The sequence below is a fragment of the Mustelus asterias genome, chromosome 2, assembly GCF_964213995.1.
Source record: "Mustelus asterias chromosome 2, sMusAst1.hap1.1, whole genome shotgun sequence".
NCBI classification, from domain to species: Eukaryota; Metazoa; Chordata; class Chondrichthyes; order Carcharhiniformes; family Triakidae; genus Mustelus; species Mustelus asterias.
Window position 1 is genome coordinate 64,195,620 of NC_135802.1, and position 21,757 is coordinate 64,217,376.

Sequence of the window (21,757 nt, forward strand, 5' to 3'; positions counted from 1 at the left end):
CATCAGCCGTTCATCACCGTCCTTTAAAAAACCACTTCATACTGCACCACCGTGTTTACAGTGAATGAAGCTCAAGCACCAATGATACAACCTCAGTGTGATCTACAAATGTGATAAGGAGCTCTACCTAGCAGTTACTCCTTCCTGGGCTCACTTACCTGCTGCTGAACATGAGGAGGACATCAACATTATGAAAATCCAAGTGCTGTTGTCTCAGGTAACTGATGAACTCAAAGCTGCCCTGCAAATGAACGACACATAACAAGCGGTGCCATGCCATTATCATGAATGGATGGATGCAGCGGCAAAAGAGCTTCCCCATGAGCTCTACATTTTTTACGCCATGAGAGAAGAGTGAACAATGCAATATGGACTAATGCCACATAACCAGCTGTTCATAATTCCTCTCTCTGTAGAAATACTACACCCAACAGCTCCACCAAGGGCCCAGGGACTTGAAGTGGCAGAACAAAAGGCAAAAAAACTATGGTCTGGCCATCATTGTATGGCAACACAGAGAGGGAGGTGTCCAGGTCTGCACATGCAAGGTGCTCAAACCTCACTAAACTAAAGATCTATTGCATGTTCAAGAGATTCCAGTTTTTTGTGGTCCTCACTGCAGCAGATGAATTTGGCTGGAATGGGAGACAGTATCTGATCCTTGTTGATTCATTGTCAGTGTGGTGTGTAGTTGATTACTTACTTGACACAGTAATCCAGGAGCTGAAGAGATTCCTTGGCAGCTAATGATCGACAATGCCAGACAGTTTGTGAACAAAGAGTTCAAGGACTTTGTGCACACATGTGACTTGGAAAATGTCACAAGCAACCCCCTTTATCCATAATTGAATGGCTTGGTGGAGTGTGCAATGTATTCAGTAAAGCACCTCATTGAAAAATGCCTCCATGATAACTCAGACATTTATGCTGAATTGCTTGATCTGTGCAACCTGCCAAGGGAAGGTCCGCTCTCACCAGCACACCAGGAACATGATCCCTGTCACCAAAATCTTGCTGCAGCCTAAAGTGGAAACAAATGTGAAGGAAGCTGTTAAGAAACACTGGCTAAGAGGGAAAAGATACGATGACCTCAACACCTCAATGCAGGGAGCAGGACCCAGAACTCCTCCACATCCCATTCCACTCCTATGAAAGATGCAATTGACAGTGTAGTGAGTTGATTGAGAGCCTGCCCCCAGGTAAGTTTTTTAATTTTCATGGTGGCAGCTGGTCTTCACCAGTTATTGGATTTTATACCAAGCTGTTATAGACTTTCTGCACATGGCTGGTCAATTGTACATTATGCACTACACAGCGAGGACAAGGAGACTGCAAATATGCTTGTTATAGTGTATTGTTCCAAGGTCCCTTTCCTTTGACCATTGAGCCTATTCCAATTTTGTACAGCTTTGTGTGTGTAAAGGCATGAATCATGATTGGAGGTGGGAAGATTTTAAAATGTAAGTGAAATGGTTCTACCTCCTTTAAGTTCATCATTAAATGCTGTAGCCTGAGCTGTATCTGCGTTCAGTATGTTATGACAGTGTTGTGATGGAAGATATAATGATGGACAGCACGGTGGCACAGTGGTTAGCACTGTTGCCTCACAGCGCCTGGGACTCGGGTTCGATTCCCGGCTTGGGTCACTGTCTGTGTGGAGTTTGCACAATTTCCCATGTCTGCGGGGGTTTCCTCCCACAGTCCAAATATGTGCGAGTTAGGTGGATTGGCCACGATAAATTGTCCCTTAGTGTCAGGGAGACGAGCTAGGGTAAATGTATGCGATTACGGGAATAGGGCCTGGGCGGGATTGTGGTCAGTGCAGACTTAATGGGCCAAATGGCCTCCTTCTGCACTGTAAAAATCTATGATTCTATGATTCTATGACCCCTGAAAAATGTGTTTCCCAAATTGCTATTTCAGCCAGCTGGCAAGCTGTCAACTAATAGGTCAATATTATAGATGCAGAAAAGTCTTCAGATGTGTTAAAAACTTTCAAACAATGGATAAAAAGGTAGAGTACATTTCACACGATTGAAAGGGTAGCCTGGTACGATAGCAAAGCACAAACATTTTTATTTTCTCATTGCTTTCAAGTATTCAGTCTAGATGCCAGTTGAGATAGCAGTTCTGAAGTCTGTTTATATGCTCAGAGTTTCATGGGCTCTTGGCTACATTTTCACTGTCTAATTGTTTTACAAGTTTATACGGTTGCTTTGAGAAGTCTATTTGTTTACTTGGGGAATTTTGTGGACTATTCAATAGTTTCAGACTGTTATAATAGGGTTTGTGAGTTCTGTTCTTGAAGTGGATAAGGATGCAGGTGGTAAAGGTGAGGGTGTGAAATTGAAGGTGAGGTTTTCAAGTGGTCAGAATGTTCAACTATGAATAGATGAACTGCTGATTGCCTTGGAAGCACCGAGCCAAGGTAAGAACTGAAGGGGGGCCTTTTCAGTGAATGAAGAAATCTTACTGGCACAGTCAGCAGGAAGGGGGCTCACTGGTTTAAAATGTTTTCAGAAGTCCTTGATGGGCATCTCAGATTATGTTGTCCCACTGCATTGACACTGAGATTTATATTAGCATTGTAGAATGTGCGAATAATTTCTTGCCATCAAAAACAACAAAGCTTATTTCAACCAATAAAGTGCTGTTAAACAGTTTAATCTGTCTTCCTTCCATTTTTGGCTACTTAATCACATACTTAGTTTAGCTGATATTTAATTCCACTGCTTAATCAACGTGTTTTTTTGCACAACTGATTACCAGTTGGGTTTATGTCAGTCTGCTGGGCTGCTATTATCCTATATGAGAATGTGTGTATTATATTGATTTGAACAAAATTCATAAGAAAACTCAGTAAAGTCTGATTTTATTACTCCAGACTATATATTGTACTTGCTGCACATCAATTTATGAGCCTTTACAATCACTTTAATATATCATAAATATGGCTTATTACACACAACAAAGATTTTGTGGAGCTGTTTTAAGTATTGGTTTTGTCACCTTACCTGAATCGATTTCAAAGTGAATCATGTAGAATTAAAGCATTTCACTCAAGGTTTTATGACATTCCATTGAATTATTGAGCCTTCCTAAAATTTAGATTTTCATACCATCTGTGCTAACTGTCCCTACCAGCTGTTGCCTTCAAATAATCGACTCTTTATTGTCATGTTAGATTTTAGAATCAATCCTCAATGTTATTTGAGAATGAAGTAAACACTTCACTCAATCTCCAAAAACATTACATTTAAATTAAACATTAGAGGAACCCAGCCTTGCAGAACTTCTGGATCAAATCATGGAGTGACTTGAAACAGACCTTGCTCGCCCGGTTGGCCTGCTGTCTGCTGGCTAGCCAGCCAGCTCCAGGCACCTGTGGGGCTTTAGCCTCAGCTGGAGCCACTTCCACCATCAAGAAGATACAATTTTGTTGAGCTGCCACTGTTGAACTAATCCCATCTCCAAAAATGGCACTAAGATGAAGGGGCACACCGCGTTTATGACCTGATGCAAAAACTCCTATCCAGCCTCCAAAACTGCCTTTGGGCACCTGATAAGATTCCACCCAAAGAGAAGGAGGTAAAGATTTGATTAAGATTAAGTTTTTTTTAAAGTAAGGAAAGAAACCAAATGTGAACATGTATAATGTGACATTTCAAAATTGTCAACAACAATCTACTTCATACAGCAATGAAAAAACACTAAAACGGGGAAATTGGAACACCATTCTGAACTGGTCTTGAATACTTTAAAGTAAAACACTAGCAAACCGGCGAAATAAAAAAAACTTATCCAAACTTTTTATTTCCTTTTGGATGAACAGTTTTAATTATTTCTTTTCTGAGCCAGTGAGGTTAGTTGTAAATATGTTCATGACCACCATGTTGTTAATAAGATACTAACATGTTAAATTGCAGTCCAGCTTTTTGTAAGAATTTAAGGTCACTTAATGTGCAAGTTCTTAAAAGCAACTGGGAAGCTAAGGGCAAGATGCTATTTGTGTGAAGCAAACAGTGGAGCTGCATAAATCAACAGGCAATTTCTGGAAATTTGCAACCAATGGTGCATCTCCTTAATTCACCAAATTTGTGGACTGATTTTGCGCATTTATAATGTTGTACATTGTTCATGAGAGAGTTCTGTAAGTTATCTTTCTCTGTCTCCAAAGTTTTGAGAAAAATTGAGCATTCTTGTTAGATTGGTACTTCTCTGTTCACATTGGTGTCCTTTTGAGATTTGGAGCTTTCACCCTTGTTTTATCAAGTAATAGATACTAACAGATTTTCTGCAAATTCTTGTACTAGAAGAACTTAAGTCGAATGACATCCTTCTCCTTTTAACAATTCCTAATTACCAATAACTCCAAATTCATTTAATATCTGAATACAAGATTGGACAATAGTTGAGGAAAGCTTTTTAGTTCATCTTAATTCCTCAATGAAGGAAGAATCTATATTCCTTTCTATTTCAACATTCAAACTGCATAATGTGAAATTACTTAAAATTTGATATACAGCATTGTTGATCTCATTCAAAGGTTCATAAAGGATTTTTGTGTTGGAATTGCAAAATGTATACTAGCATACTAAAGAATGCTCCCAATAGATTATGTTTAAAGCACATTGTAGAGAGGTGTTCACCTTTGATCTTAGTTGATATTATCAGCAAAAATATCATTATGTCAACCAATGGAAGGTAACTTATTCATCTGTGCCTACAATTCCCTAAATACTGGTGTCTGAGCATGTACAAATTCAAGGTGTCCATCAATCTGCAAATATTCTGCATGGACAAAACCTGTAATTGTTCTTAGATTGTTTGCAGATAGCGAGCTGCCTTAACATGGCTCTACCGTAACAAAATAATGCACGTAAGCTCTAATGTTCTTGTCATTATAAACTAACCTATTATCTGTCTAATCATAAGCACTGCTTTGGAAGATTTACTTTTATTCTCATTTTGTCGGTCAACCAAACAAGGTAGTGCATGGAAATTGAGCATTTGTTAATTTGTTTTGCCAGTGTCAGTATCAAGCATACCTGGAATGATGTAGAATGGTTTACAAATAGTTGTTTGGTAGTACAGAACTTGAGTATTGATGAAAAAAGCTTCTCGAAACTTTTAATTTTGCACTCAGCAGGACAATCACAACAATAGCAATAGACACTATTCAAAACGGGAGGTAGAGAGAAAACAAGAAACTGTAGACCAGTGAGCCTAATGTTGGTACTGGGGAAGTTGCTAGAGTCTATTATCAAGGATTTCATAATTCGGCATTTGGTAGGAAGTGGTATAATCAGACAAAGTCAGCATGGATGTACACAAGGGAAATCATGCTTGATGAATCTATTGGAATTTTTTGAGGATGTAACGAGTAGAGTTGACTGAGGAGAACCAGTTGATGTGGTTTATTTAGACTTTCAAAAGGCTTTCGACAAGGGGCCCGATTTTACCAAAACCTGGGTGCGAAATCGCGGTAAAGTTGGGCGTCGGGCCTATACAGCGATCTGCACCCGATTCCGAGCAGATTGTGGCTTTACCGACACCTGATTCGGGCGCGGGTCCGGCCCTGGCGCGGGTCTGGCCCACGCCCGAATCGGGTGGCCCGACGATTTAAATGCATTTGCATGCATTTAAATTGACTTAATGAACCGCGCGCCCAACCCTACCACCAAATCCCACTTTCCTGTCTTCTGGCCCATTCCGCATCCGCGCTGTAAGTGACCTGCAAAATAAAAGTCTGAAGTCATCGCTGCAGCTTCCGAAGAGCAGGGTCAGAGCCTGCAACGGCTCTCTGACCCAGCTCCTCCTCTGGGGTGGGGGGGCGGGACCCAGATCATTCTCTGGTCGGGGGGGTCCGCTGCCAGTCTGCGGCCAATCGGTGGGGAGGGAGGGGGCAGAGGGGTCCGCCACCACTCTGCGGGTGATCCCTCCTCCCCACTGGAAGAACGAATCCCTCCTGCCGGAGTGGACGTGCGGCCATGCCATCCCACAAAACCTTTAGGATGAAGCGATTCCTCGCTAAGAAGATGAAGCAGAACCGGCCGATTCCACAGTGGATCCACGTGAAAACTGGCTACAAGATCAGTACAAGTCCAAGAGGAGACACTGGAGAAGGACCAAGCTGGGCCTGTAAAGGGATACACCATCATTGGTACACTACCAGCCACAGATTACTCTTCCCTGCAGGGGCGAGAGGGGGAGAGATGGCTCAAAATGGTAAAATCAGGCCCAAGGTCTCACATAACAGACTACTATGTAAAGTTAAAGCACATGGGATTGCAGGTAATGTCTTGAGATGGATAGAAAGCTGGTTAGCAGAAAGGAAGCAAAAGTTGGCATAAATGGGTCTTTTGGCAATCGGTGACTACTGGGGTTTTGCAGGGATCTGCGCTAGGACCCCAACTGTTCACATTATATATTAATGATTTGGAAGAGGGAACTGAATGGATTATCTCCAAATTTGCAAATGATACAAAGTTGGGGGGGAGGGTGAACTGGAAGGAGGATGCAAAGATGCTTCAGCGTGATTTGGACAGGCTGAGTGCGTGGGCATCTGCATGGCAGATGCAGTATAATGTAGATAAATGTGAGGTTATCCACTTTGGTAGCAATAATAGGAAGACAGCTTATTACTTGAATGGGTGTAAATTGAGAGGGATAGATACTCAATGAGACCTTGGTATCCTTGTGCATCAGTCGCTGGAAGTAAGCGCGCAGTTACAGCACGGAGTAAAGAAGGCAAGTGGCATATTGGCCTTCATAATGCGAGGATTTGAGTATAGGGATAGGGATGTTTTGCTGCAATTGTATAGGATGTTGGTGAGGCCACACCTGGAGTACTGTGCTGCAGTTTTGGTGTCCTTACCTGAGGAAGGATGTCCTTGCTATCGAGGGAGTACAGCAAAGGTTTACCTGGCTGATTCCTGGGATGACAGGTCTGTCATATGAGGAGAGAATATGTCGCTTAGGATTATATTTACTGGAGTTTAGAAGAGTGAGAGGAGATCTCATAGAAACTTATAAATTTCTAACAGGGTTCGACAGGGTAGTTTCAGAAAGAATATTCCCAATGGTGGGGGAATCCAGAACGAGGAGTCATAGTTTGAGGATAAGAACTGAGGTTTTTTAGAACTGAGGTGAGGAGAAATTTCTTCACCCAGACGGTGGTGAATGTGTGGAATTCACTACCACAGGATGTGGTTGAGGCCAAAATGTTGTCTGATTTCAAGAAGAAATTGGACATAGTTCTTGGGGCTGAAGGTATCAAGGGATATGGGAGGGAGGGGGATCAGGATGTTGAATTTGATGATCAGCCATGATCAAGATGAATGGCGGAACGGGCTCGAAGGGCCGAATGGCCTACTCCTACTTCTAGTTTCTATGTTTCTGTGAAATGTTCCCTCCACCTTCACCCCATTTTGTTTCATTTATTCTTTGCATCTCATTGATCCATTTTATCACCCTTCATTCTCACTTCCATTTTTCCACTTCTTCATTCTTGCTCTCCATCTTGTCTCCAACTGTCTCTCCCCCCTCCCCTGCCCCCCCCCCCCCCCCACCCCTGCCCCCCCCCCCCCCGCACCTCCCTTTTCAGGGCAACTGCCACATTCCTCAGGTAGTCCTTTAACAATTGATACCTTTGTTTTGCCATTCACACATTCTGATCACTTAATGGACATTTTTAGCACCTTTCTCAACCTTGGGCGGCACGGTAGCACAGTGGTTAGCACTGCTGCTTCACAGCTCCAGGGTCCCGGGTTCGATTCCCGGCTCGGGTCACTGTCTGTGTGGAGTTTGCACATTCTCCTCGTGTCTGCGTGGGTTTCCTCCGGGTGCTCCGGTTTCCTCCCACAGTCCAAAGATGTGCGGGTTAGGTTGATTGGCCAGGTTAAAAATTGCCCCTTAGAGTCCTGAGATGCGTAGGTTAGAGGGATTAGCGGGTAAAGATGTGGGGGTAGGGCCTGGGTGGGATTGTGGTCAGTGCAGACTCGATGGGCCGAATGGCCTCCTTCCACACTGTAGGGTTTCTATGATTCTATGATTTGATTTCTTTATCATAATTTGTATTCCATTTGTCCAACTACAGCCCCACCCACCCCTCATAGTATAAATCTTGTCTGATTTTCTTTGCCCTTAGCTCTGACGAAGGTTCATCCAGACTCAAAACGTTGGCTCTATTCTCTCCCCATGGATGCTGTCAGACCTGCTGAGATTTTCCAGCAATTTCTGTTTTTGTTTCAGATTCCAGCATCCACAGTATTTTGCCTTTATATTACAAAAGCAACAATGTCAAGGGAAACAACACCATTATACTGTATGAGTAGAGAGTGTTGATTGGTTGGCAGGTGGTCTCTGGTAGCAATGCTAAGTCAAGATATTTCCCTGAAGAATAAACCAGCGAATGGCTATTACATATTCTGTTTAGCTGAAACAGGCGCAATGTGTGTACTTGTTGTTTCTGTCTTCAAAGCACAGAGCCAGGTGTATAAAATATATAGTTTCCAGTACTTGCAAATGCATCATACTGCGAACCTGACTGACAATCTTAAACTGGTTGTTAGTGTAATTTTGAGCATACTCTTTGTTGATTATATCATACTCATTAATTTTTAGGCAAATGGTGTTCAATTGTAGACTCACATCTAATATAGTGCTCTGTGTTTTGAGTTTTGCAAGCATGAGCCCGTTTAGTAGTCTAAACCTTCCCCTTTGTGAATAGTGGTTTGGACATGCTGTTTGATACAAATGTGCCAGTCTTTGGGATTTATGGCTGATATACTTAGCTTCACACTGGGACTGAATTCCATACACCACATTACTCATTTCTCTGATAGGCAAGATGTCTTTCTGGCTTGATGGCAACATCCTGCAAGTGACAAATGCCACCCATCTTGCTACTGGCTGCCGGAGGCCTAGAGGATCCTAACAGCAGCGTGAAATAGCTAGCTTTACATGTTACTCTAATGTTTTGAGATACCATGGCCTTCCAAGTTAATCTGAGACAGGTACTTTTCAAGGCCAAAAGTGATGGCCTTAGGCCCATTCATGATTTTTCACAGTATACAGAACAAAATGATTCAGTCATTATCCCACAGGATGTGTTTGATGTGCTCTATTTTGGCATCAAGCTTGCATGCTGAGCAAACGGTTCAGGCCCTATTAACATGGTTGGTGTTGAGGCTAATCTTACAGCGTATGTAACTGTAAGAATCCCAGTGCTCAATCTCAATAGACTCCTTTATCCATCAGAGACGAAGGAGACATTAAATTATTCAGTATCGGCTGAAAGACAGTGTTCCAAATTATTACACTCCTTGTTTCCTCTCACAAACCTGCAGTTTTAAAAAAAATTTTTTAACATGCATGAAACAAATCTCACTTAGCCCTGGAATTGAAAATTAATTCATTTTACTGAATCTAAAATGCTTTTTATTAGTAATGAGAAATGTTTATCCCCATTTTGAGTTAAAGAAGAAGTTTTAAGCATCTTTCTACATATGAACATACGGATTAGGAACAGGAATAGGCCACTTTGCCCATCGAGTCCCTCCGCCATTCAATAAGATCATGGCTGATCTGATTTACGGCCCGGTTGATCACTGGGTCTTGTTATTAATGCTCTATAAAGTAATGAGCTGCCTGCTGATCATCTGTGATCATCCATTACTGACCATTTGGACCATATTGCCGTGTAGTTAGGCAGTTGTCTTTTTAAAGCGCTTTGTCATGTTTGCAACAGTGTAGTTGTGTTGTGCAACATGTGAACAGTTAGAGGCACCGAGCTGAATGAATGACAATTATTGACATAATTTTGAAAATCTGGGGTGAAAACTAGATTTTCTCAAGACACCTTCATCTTTGTAAAAATGATGCCAAGCAAATAATTTTCTTGATTTTCTTTCAGAGAAATGTGATGAGCCACTGACTGCGGCACTTCCCCACTATTCCTTTAGTAGTTCATCTGTGATGTCAGGCAGCTACGTACCTGGCTATGCTAAACTCAACAAGAGAGGAGGTAAGAGCTTTTCAAATAATCATCACTGGTATTTGATACAAATATGATTATTTATATTGTCAGATCTCAGTATTATAATGAACCATTTTAACTCAGTTCGGAATGAGCAGCAACTTGCTTTTAGATAGTGTATTTAATGTGGAAAAATGTCCCAAACTGCTTTGCAGAAGGGAGAACAAGAACAGTAGAAAACAAAGGACTAAAAGGAACGGAAATTGAGCCGTGGTGGTCAAAAGCTTGTTCTGAAGCAAAAATTAATTAGTTGCTCCTTTCAGTTGAAGGATATTTCAGGTTATTTGACATGAATTGCGATAATAATGATAAAGGAAATGAGAATGTCTGTTTGAAGAGCTCCTCATGCAGGAAGGATCTCAAAGTGCTTTACATAAGCTCGTCAGAGAAGAACATGCCAAGCATGAGAGAGAGAGGAAAATGGAGAGAATTAGGGAGGGAGGTGAAAGACGCATTTAAAGATGAAAGTTTTGAGAGATTTTTTAAAGTGAGTGACAAGGCAAATGGATCTAGAGAGTGAACTCTCAGGTGAGCAGGAGTTGCCTAATGCCTGTGAAGGTTGTGTGTTGGTACATAAAGCTGCTGATGAGGTAGAATATCGAGAGGCTGCATAAGGATTCAAAAGTGAACATTTGCGTTGTGAAGTTAATTTGCTGCAGGTACAGAAACAGTGGAATGAGACTGTTTTTTGGGTATAATTGAAGCACAAAATTTTGTGCAGGTGAGGGTGGTACGGCGGCACAGTGGTTAGCACTGCTGCCTCACCGCGCCAGGGGCCCGGGTTCAATTCCGGCCTTGGATCACTGTCTGTGTAGAGTATTCACATTCTTCCTGTGTCTGCGTGGGTTTCCTCCGGGTTCTCCGGTTTCCTCCCACAATGCAAAGATGTGCAGGTTAGGTGAATTGGCCCTATTGACCCTTAGTGACAGTGCTGTTACGGGGATAGTACCTGGGTGAGATTGTTGTCAGTGCGGGCTCGATGGGTATAATTGAAGCGCAGAATTTTGTGCAGGTAGTACATGATGAGTGGCAGAAGATTGGGAAGAATATAAAGAGCATTAAAGAATGACTAATAGATTAATAAGGAGGGAAAAACAAGAGTATGAGAAAAAGCTAGCTCGTAACCTAAAGATTAATAGTAAGAGTTTCTATAGATATTTAAATAAGAAACTAGTTAGCAAAGTAAGCATTGTTCCTATAAATGTGTCTGAAAAATTGATAATGGAAAACAGGACTATGACAGATGAATTAAACAGGTACTTTGCATTAGTCTTCACTATAGAGGACACAAGTAACATCCCAGAATTAGTGGTAAATCAGGAAATGGAAGGAAGTGAAGAACTCAGGAAAATTACAATCACCAGGGAAGTGGCATTGAGAGAATTGTTGGATCTGCGGACTGACAAATCCCCAGTTTCAGGCGGTCTTCACCATAAGGTCTTGAAAGAAGTGACTAATGAGATTCATGATGCGTTGCTTTAATTTTCCAAAATTCCCGCAATTTGGGGAATGTTCCAATAGATTGGAAGATAGCAAATGTAACTCCTTTGTTTAAAAAGGGAGGGAGGCAGAAAGCAGGAAACTATAGGCCAGTTGGCCTAACATCTGCCACAGGGTAAATGTTAGAAGCCTTTATTAAAGATGTCATAGCAGGACACTTGGAAAAATTCAAGGCAGTCACGCCGTGTCAACATAGTTTCGTGAAGGGAAATCATGTTTAACCAATTTATTGGAGTTCTTTGAAGGAGTCACATATATTGTGGGTAAAGGGGAATTGGTGGACAAATTGTACTTAGATTTCCAGAAGGCATCTGATAATGTACCACATCAAAGGATATTGTTGAAATACAAGCTCATGATGTAGGGGGTAACATTGGTGTGGATTGAAGATTGGCGAGCTAACAGGTAACAGATTGGTATAAATGGATCTTTTATGGTTAGCAGGATGTTATGAGTACTGTGCAACAGGGATAAGTGCTGGGACTCAACCTTTTACAATTTATATAAATGGCTTGGATGAAGAAACTGAAGAAGTAAGATATCGGGAGGCTTTGTAAGGATTCAAAAGTGAATATTTGCATTGTGAAGTTAATTTGATGGAGGTACAGAAACAGTGGAGTGAGATAAGGATGGGTATAATTGAAGCGCAGAATTTTGTACAGGTGAGTATATGACATACGGTTGCTAAATTGACAAAGATCAGTAGGAAAGTAAGCTGTGAAGATGACGTAAGGACGCCATTGACAAAGGGATATAGATAGTTTAAGTGAATAGGTGAAAATCTGGCAAGTGTAGTGTAATGTGGGTAATTGTGAAGTTGTCCATTTTGGGAGGAAGAACTTAAAAATCTTATTGTCTAAATGATGAGAGATTGGAGCATTCTGAGGAGGAGAGCGATCTGTATCTTAGTACATGAATCACAAATGGCAGGTACGCAGGTACAGTAAGTAATTAGGAAAGCTGATAGAATGTTGTCATTTATTGTGAGGGGAAATGGTTACAAAAGTAGAGAGGTTATGCATTTCATACATGCGCATTTCATGGAGGCATCTGCCATTTAAATTATCAGCTGCCTCCACTCAGATTTTGTATGAAACCCAAAATGTACAACGTAGACCTGGTAAGAGGTGTGACCTTTCCACATTTATTTGGATTGTCAGGGTACCCTTTTGGACAGGTAAGATATTCCTTTACGTATGGTCCAGCGACACTTTTAGGGGAGGTCAGGTGATCTTTGAGGGAGGTCAGGAGTTCTTTGGAATTGTTAAAAGTAGGCATGAAGGTGTGCAAAAGGTGTATGAGTTCATTAACTGCCAAGCTCATTGGAACTTTCAACAGACCTATTAAAACCAACTGTCCAAACTGTTAAGAAAACCTGCCAAAAACACCTGTCTGCAGGAGCTGTCAAAGCATTTAAAAGTCCTGCCCATTAATTCTTCGAGAAAAATGTCCAGACTGCTTATACAAAATAATTGCCTGCTATTTCACTCAGTCCGTTAGCGTAAGCCTGAGGGCTACCATTACTGGATTGTACTGCATGACTGATTTTGCAATGGTACATCCTAACAGTAAGATGCCAGCCGTTTCACATTTTGGATGACAGCTCCAGGTGGTTATCGACACTTTGAAGTGGTTCTATGAAGTCCAATGCTTATTACTATAAGAATGAAATGTTTGTTCTTTTGAGGCTTTATGAAGTTAAAGAAATGTAATTGTAGTAAATGTTTTATTTTCTGAATGCGTGTGCATTTTTTCAATAAAGAGAAGTCTGCAATAAATATTTGGACGTTTTTTTCATAGTGTTTTATTTTATCATAACTCCGCATTGGTCCTGAGGTCTGCCCATGGTGAATAATGGGTGAGTTGGCAGTATAGAAGCATAGGTTGGCATGGCAGGTATGAGAAGCTATGCAGGGTGGGGGGAAGAGAGACCAGGGTATTGGTTATCATTGAAGGTATAAGGAACAATGAGGGTTGGGCACAGGAGTATTGGTTGACATGGAGAGTATGAGAGTTTATGAGGAGTGGGTGCAGGATGTAAGGTGGCATGAGTTGGCTTAACTGTGGCATGAGGAATGAGTGGACAGGAGGTGAGTGAGGGCTGGAGGGATGTTTCATGGTTCATTCTTTTTTTAAATATTGGACACAATGTCGGAGCCCTGAGGCAGACCTTCCTCCCAGCCTGCCTCTGTTGCCGGCGTCCTCCTCATTACTTTTGGGGTTTCGGGGTCCCCTGCCCAACTTCTACTTTAGCCTGAATTTTTCCCCACTCTTGGTTGAGAATCCAGGCCACTGTTTTAGTTTTGTGAAAATATATTATGTTGAATAACATAACGGTCTAGCGCAGCTAAAAACATCTACGAGTGATCACTCCACAAGCAGCAAAGGCAGTCATTTATAAGGTAAATTGAGTAAATAATGAGGTGGAATTTGTGGTTACTGGAGCTAAGCTGCGTTTGCTAAAGTGGTGATAGACTATTTATTGAGAGGAGCTGAAAAATGCCTGAGGTAGTTATCTATATTGGAGTAAATAATTTGTCCAAAAGCAATCTTGAGAGGACTAAAAAAAAATCGAAGTGCAATTTGGACATCACCACAAGAGAGATGATATTGAATTTGTTGATACCAAATTTGGGGTGATGGCAAATTAAAGACGAATCCAAAAGGTGAGAAATTGTGGATTCCACTCAATGTAGAAAAATGTGAAATAGCATATTTTGGATTAAGAGATTCTTATGGTGGATGTACAAAGTGATCCAGGAATGTAAATATATCAATTCTTAAAGGTATGAGTATGGATCGAAAAGACTACAGAAATGCAAGTAAAGTAAGTACAGTCACCCAAAGTCCCAGATGACCATAGGATGCTCTCCCCTTTGGCGGTGATTTAACCTGAGGATCACCACACCTCAGGTGAGGGGAAAGGTTGAGAAGTCAGGGCCTTCATGAATAACCAAAGCTAGTATGGGAGAGAATTGAGTTGGAAACCAAGGAAGCAATATTAAATTAGTATGAGATATTGGTAAAGCCACAGTTTGTATAGTATCCACACTTATGGCCATTCCATTATAAAAAAGATGCTGAAGCCTTGGTAAGAGCTCCTTGAAGGTTTGCTGCAATAAATGGCTCAAAAAGTAGTCTTAAAAAGCAGGAGGGGCGATTCTCCGAAAATAATTCTAAGTGTTACATAAAAGCTGGAGTAACTCACAGTGGATTTTTGAGCAGGATTTTCAAAATGAATCTCCCACACTGTGCACTCCGATCTGTCAGAGCAGAGATCGGCGCATGTGCAGTGGCCCCTCGCTGCTCGCCTCCTGATCGCTGACCAACTCAATGGCCAGCCCCATGACCCCCGCATCGCCTGTGTGACACCCCCAGCAGGCTGACCCCTCAGAAAATGGAAAGTGCCAAAGAAGCGTGAAAATGGGAAGGTTTCAGGTCCATTTTGTTCGGCAAAGCTACAAATCAAATCTTATGCCACTTAGTGCATAATTTTTGCACTATCTGTTTCCCGCCAGTAAGGGGAGCGGGCAGGGCCTATGTTCACTTGAAAGCCGGCTGCTCACACTAGAGGGCGCAGTTGCGCATGTGCAGATCTCTGTGTTATGTGCAACAGAACGGAGAGATTTGTTCGTCACCTCCACCTCCTGGATATCGTCTGCCTCACCCCAACACAATTGCTGACCTCCACCCCCCCCCCGGATATTGCACCCCACCCACCCCCAGTCAATTGACCTACCCCCCGAATGATTGCCATTTGTAGAATACGCAGCCACCCCCCCCCCCCCCCCCCCCCACTTGCCAATCCCCGGTTACAAAGTGCGCAGCTACCCTCACTCGCCTCCCCTTAGGTCCCGCCCCATCATGGCCCCATCCCTCGCTTAACTCAGGCCCCTTCAGGCCGTGCCATCTTGGCACTGTCTCCTTGCTCCTGACTAGCCAGGGGGCCTCAGTGGCCTCCAGTCCTGCTGGCGAGGCATCACATCAAGTCCCTGTTGATGGGGACCATACCTGATCTTCACTGGCGAGGCCGCTAAGGCAAGTGAGCCTGGATGATAGAGTCCCGGGCTCACTCGCTAATAATATTTAAATCCACATTAACATGGATTTAAATATTGCGATCAGCCTCATGCCCATCCAGGCACAAGGCTCATCTCGCTGGATAACTGGGCCCAGTAAGATCACGAGAGGCGAGATACTGGGCCTGAACTTGATTTTTCGCTTCTCTCGCAGTCTTACCAGTTCGCCCCACCCATTGATCGGCAGGACAAGAAGGTAAGATCGCCCACTAGTGCAAGATACAAGAGAAGATCAGTAATGTGAGAGTGGATTGGATAGATACAGTTGAAAAGCTAGTCCCAGGATTATGCTCTTAGTGCTATAAGGAAGTGCTACTATGCAGATTGGCGATGATATGAAGCTGACTGCGATAAATTGTGTTTGTGGATATGTCTATGCCAGACTCTAACCAGGCTGAACAGGTTATGAGAGATGCAACAAATCAGGAGGTTTTGACTGTGTAATGCTAAGATTGAATGTTGTAAGCCTGACGACGATCACACCAGTCTTCCAAATGACGAAGGTGAGGACATGAAATTGGCAACCCATTCTCCACTTTAATTACTAAGTAACAAGCTCTTAAACTTGTTAACAACTAATCGTTCACAATTGCCTGCTGCGTTTTTAGGGTGGCAGCTGGACAAAGGGTTGGGCGTCTTTTATGCCAGCTATAAAGCACAAGACTGGTAGCAAAGCTCTGCCACCAGGACCAGGGTTGAATGTAGCAGCAGATTCTGCTGGGGACCAATGGTAGTCTCTGTATCTATTTTAACAACTTTTTTTTCATCTTTCTTGAGCCTACAGTACAAAATGAAGACTGATTCAGAGTAGGGTTAGGGTCTTTACTCTAAAGGATAAACATCAGAAACTTGCATGATGCTGATGTAATGGTGATGTCACATGATATAATGAGATCACATGACAGAGCTTGCCAAGAAGAATCTCTTACCTTGTGTGAAGGTTCAAATGTGTAAACAGTTGCTGTACATAAATAGTTCTGATTAAAAAGACTATATATGAACTAGACAACACCCAAACCCCATATAAACCTCTACCACCCAACAAAACATGATGGTAGTGAGTGAAAGACCAAACAAAGAGTGCAAGAATCTAGAGAGCTTGCAAGAAAAGAGAACCTTGAAGGAAGGATGAAAGTAAATGTTCCAAGACTTACCATGGAACATGGCTAGAACAGCTGAGGCAAATTGTGACACAGTCCTGGAGACCAGACAGCAGACGCATTGATTCCACTCTACTGCTCCTGAAAACATTCCAGGTGCAGAATGCCCACTGCAGACTCAGAAGTGGAACAACTGGAGGAAAAGGTTCACGAGGCATAGAGCTGCTTGCAAATTATATAAAAAATGAACGACCAGATCAGTACCTTACTTTATGCTGTAGGACCTATGGTGGCGACATGATAGCAAAGACAGGGGTTAATGGGACTCCAGCTTCTTATAAAGAAGTCATGCAAGCTTGCAACTCTTATTTCACTGTCCATCAGAACTTACTAATTGAGGGGACTAAATTTAACAGAAGAAAACAGGCCAGGTGAAAGCCTTGATTTGTCTATCAAGGATCTCTAGGCTGGCAGGGAACCGTCACTTTGGAATTTTAAAGAAGATGAGCTGTTTTTCGACAGGATCATTGTCGGAGTTTTGGATGAAGCATTACCATTTTTTAATGTTTAATGTTTTTTAATGAGGATTTAATGTTGGTAAATGCAGTGCCAACCACAAGACAGGCAGAATTGCGAAAACAGGATCACGTGTTCATTCGCAGGGAAGGAGATGTCTCATTGAGAAGATCCAGCAAGACCATTCAAGAACCCTTCAGCATGATATTCTTCAAAGACTTTTCCAAGGACACTTAGGAATTACAAAGTGTTGTGCGAGCGCACATCAGTCAGGTGGCCAGGCATTACTCGCTCTACAGGAGAAATTATTTCTGTATTTCTTGTGTCGTAAAAGTCAGGAACAAAAAGATGCACCATTACTTTCTTCTTTTCCATCAACGCCACTGAAGCTCTTGGGAATGCACTTACTTGACTTTACGAGGAAAGCCTTCCTTATTGTTATTGATTATTATTTATGGTGGGTTGAAGTAAACCAACTGCATCATATCACGGCAGAAGCAGCATTCAATCTCTCAAGAGAATTTATTCAATGAATGGCATTCTGCACATTGTAGTTTCTGACAATGGACCGCAGCTCACATAGCACAATTCTAAAATGTCACAAATTAATATGGCTTCTTTCATGTAACCAGTTCACCTCGCCATCCTCAAGCAACTGGAAAAGCTGAGACAGGGGTATGGATCATTAGGATGTTATTAAAGGGAGACAAAGACCTTAACCTAGCTCCTAGGTTAATAACTAGTGAGTTATCAATCCTCACTGCTACAAAATTCATTCTCACCATCAGAGATGCAAATGGGTAGGAGATTGAGAACACTTTCCATCTCTGACACAAAAATTCAAACCCAACATCACCATCAAGGGGGTAAAACAGCACAAGGAAGAAAAGAGAAACAAACAGGCTCGGGACTTGAATCATGGGCATACAGCATGTGAGGTACCATTGCTGAAGGCAGGGGAGGTGGTGGCATAATGGTATTCTCATTGGACCCGTAATCCAGAGACCCAGGGTAATGCTCTGGGGAATTGGGGTTGAATCCCACCATGGAAGATGATGAAATTTGAATTGATTAAAAATTTGGATTTAAAAGATTAATGATGACAATGAAACGATTGTCGTAAAAATCTACCTGGTTCACAAATGTCCTTTAGGGAAGGAAATCTGGCCAGCATATGACTCCAGGCCCAAGGTAGTATGGCTAACTCTTAAATGCCCAGTGAAATGTCCTTGCAAACCACTCAGTTAAAGGGCAATTAGGGATAGCACAGCCAGCGACGCCCAAACCACATGAATGAATATAAAAATAGAGTTTGCTCCGAGACCAGCTGAGAGAAGGTAAAATTATTGAAAAGCCCCCAGAGCCAAGATTGTACAGAATTAAGAGAGGTCAGGGTATCATAAGTATACATGAGTATCGTGAGAAATTGCAGTGCCTTAATATCCTTGAAAAGAAAGCCAATCGAAACTTGGGCTTAGTACTCAGATATTGAAGAAGAAGAAAGACCTATGATAGGCAGCGCAGTAACCCAAGAGAAGAATACTCACACTGACAGAGGGGGAAGTATTGAACAACTTCAACTTCAAACAGAGACCAAGACAAGATCAAAGAAATTGATCATGGTACCTCAGAGACTAACCCTGTGAGATATGAGACTTTGGTGGGAGATGGATCATGTAAATATGATGGAGTCAAACTGTTGAGGGGAGATGTAAAGGTTTAACATCAGAAGCATGCATGATACTGATGTAATACTGATGTCAGATCACATGACTGAGTAGTAAGTGAGATTTGAAGAGAGCACAAACTCTTGCCTTGTGAAGGTCCAAATGTGTAAATATTTGCTGTAAATAAGTAGTTCTGATTAAAAGGACTATGCACTTGAGCAGCATACTTTTGGGATATAAGACAATCCCCAAACAATGTCTAAACATCTGCCACACAAGAAAACATTTACAATTTTAGCAACTGCTAATGGCAGTACCCCTCTGCCGCATGATGTGCCTGTCTTAGTACTATTTAGGCACAGAGCCACCCGTTACACCTACAATTGGCCTGTATCCCAACAGGTGGTCACGAATTGAGCAATCAACACTTGAGTGAATGAACAGAAGCAGTTGGGGCGGGAGTGAGCAGACCACTTATTTTTCCATTCTGCCTCCCTCACCCTGCAAGGAAATGTAAAGTCCAGCCCCAAGATATATCATCTTTGGGGAAATGTGTCATTGTTTTACCTATGACCAAAAATATAAACCATAAATATGTATTTGAAACAGCTGGAGTTGAACTGGAGGCAGGTGTCTCTTAATAAACTTTCATGCTGAAACAGCAGTTAGCATTGCTGCCTCACAGTACCAGAGACCCAGGTTCAATTCTGGCCTTGGGTGTCTGTGTGGCGTTTGCACGTTCTCCCTGTGTCTGCGTGGGTTTCCTCCGGGTGCTCTGGTTTCCTCCCAATGTCCAAAGATGTTCAGGTTAGGTGGATTGGCCATGATACATTGTCCCTTACTGTTCTAAAATGTGGAGTTTAGGTGGATTAGCCATGGTAAATGCATGGGGTTACAGGGATAGGGAGGGGTGGTGGTGGTGGTCTGTGGGGGTGGGGGGGGGGCGGGGGCCGCGGGGGAGGGGGGGTGGATCTGGGTGGTATTCTCTTTCGGAAAGTCAGTGCAGACTCAATGGGCTGGATGGCCTCTTTCTACAATGTAGGGAAAAAAGAGAGACCAGATTTGAATTTTTAAAAGACAGACAGGTTCTATGATTGTAGAGTAGCTGTTGGCTTTTGTCCAAGCTTTCCCGGTTTTGGGGAAAGTTCCATTAGATTGGAAAATAACAGATGTGACTCCTTTATTCACAAAAGGAGGGAGATAGAAAGCAGGAAACTATAGACCTGTTACCTTAATATCTGTCAAAGGGAAAATATTGGAAAATTTTATTTAAGTTTCTGTGGCAGGGCACTTAGAAAAATCCAAGGCAATCAAGCACATAGCTTTGTGAAAGGGAAATCATGTTTAACCAATTTTTTATGGTTCTTTGATGGATTCATGTGTGGTGTGGATAAAGAGAAATCAGTGAATGTACTGTACTTAGATTTCTAGAAGATATTTGATAAGATGCCACATCATAGGTCATTGTGGAAAATAAAAGTATGGTGTCGGGGTTAACAAATTGGCATCAATAGAAGATTGACTGGCTAACAGGAAACAAAGGGTAGCCATGAATGAATTTTTTTGATTGGCAGGATGTAATGAGTGGTGTGCCAGGGATCAGTACTAGGCTGTCAACCTTTTACAATTTACATAAATGATTTGGATGAAGGAATCAAAGGTATGGTTGCTAAATTTGCTTATGAAACAGAGATAGGTAGGAAAATAATTTGTGAAGAGGACATAAGGAAGCTACATAGCGACATAGGTTAAGTGAGTAGGCAAAGATCTGGCAGTAGAATATTATGTGGGAAAATGTGAAATTGTCCATTTTGTCAGGAAGAATAAAAAAGAAGCATATTATCTAAATGGTGAGAGATTGCGGAGCTCTGAGATTCAGAGAGATCTGAGTGTCCTTGTGCATGAATCACAAAAGGCTAGTATGCAGGTACTGCAAGCAATTAGGAAAGATTATTGCAATAGCTTATTGCAATTGGGAATTGAATATGGCACAGTGGCACAGTGGTTAGCACTGCTGCCTCACAGCTCCAGGGACCTTGTTTCGATTCCCGTCTTGGGTCACTGACTGTGTGGAGTTTGCACATTCTCCTTGTGTCTGCATGGGTTTCCTCCGGGTGCTCTGGTTTCCTCTCACAGTCCAAAGATGTGCAGGGTTAGGTTGATTGGCCATGCTAAATTGCCACTTAATGTCCCGGGATGCATAGGTGAGAGGGATTAGTGGGGTAAATATGTGGGGTTACGGGGATAGGATCTGGATGGGATTGTTGTCAGTGCAGACTCGATGAGCTGAATGGCTTCTTTCTGCACTATAGGGATTCCATAATTCTATGATTCTATAAAAGTAGGGAGGTTATAATTCAGTTGTACTGGACATGGGTAAGACCACATCTGGAGCACTGTGTACTTATTTAAAGAGAATGTAAATTAGCAGCAGTTTGGAGAAGGTTTACTAAACTAATACCAGGAATGGGTGGATTGCCTTGTGAGGATGTAATGGACAGGCTTGGCATGAGAAGAAATCCTTTCTGTCAAAGGGTCGCGAGTCTTTGGAACTTTCTTTCTTAAAAGTCAGTTGAAGCAGAGTCTTTGAATGGTTTTGAGGCAAAGGTGTATAGATTCTTGGTAAACAAGGGGGTGAAATGTTATCGGGGTAGGTGGGAATGTGAAGTTGAGGTTAAAATTAGGTCTGACATGATCTGATTGAATGGCGGAGCAGGCTCAAGGGGCTGAGTGACCTACTCCTGCTCCTAACTCGCATGTTTGTATGTTGAAAGGTAATGGATATTTTATTGCTAATCATTAACATGCTCTATTTTTCTGCTTCTGTTTGATTATCTTAACATAATAGTCAGATTT

At 42.1% G+C, this 21,757-nt stretch overlaps 1 protein-coding gene across 1 annotated transcript in view; it reads left to right on the plus strand.

The window, feature by feature from the left end:
- The window catches only part of LOC144508500 (contactin-associated protein-like 2), a 1,535,312-nt gene that overhangs the window by 280,803 nt on the left and 1,232,752 nt on the right, over positions 1-21,757 (plus strand). Inside the window, exon 3 of the mRNA XM_078236477.1 lies at positions 9,917-10,027. Within this exon, the coding sequence (XP_078092603.1) occupies positions 9,979-10,027 (49 nt within the window). The 5' untranslated portion in view covers positions 9,917-9,978. The remainder of the gene's footprint in view (positions 1-9,916; positions 10,028-21,757) is intronic.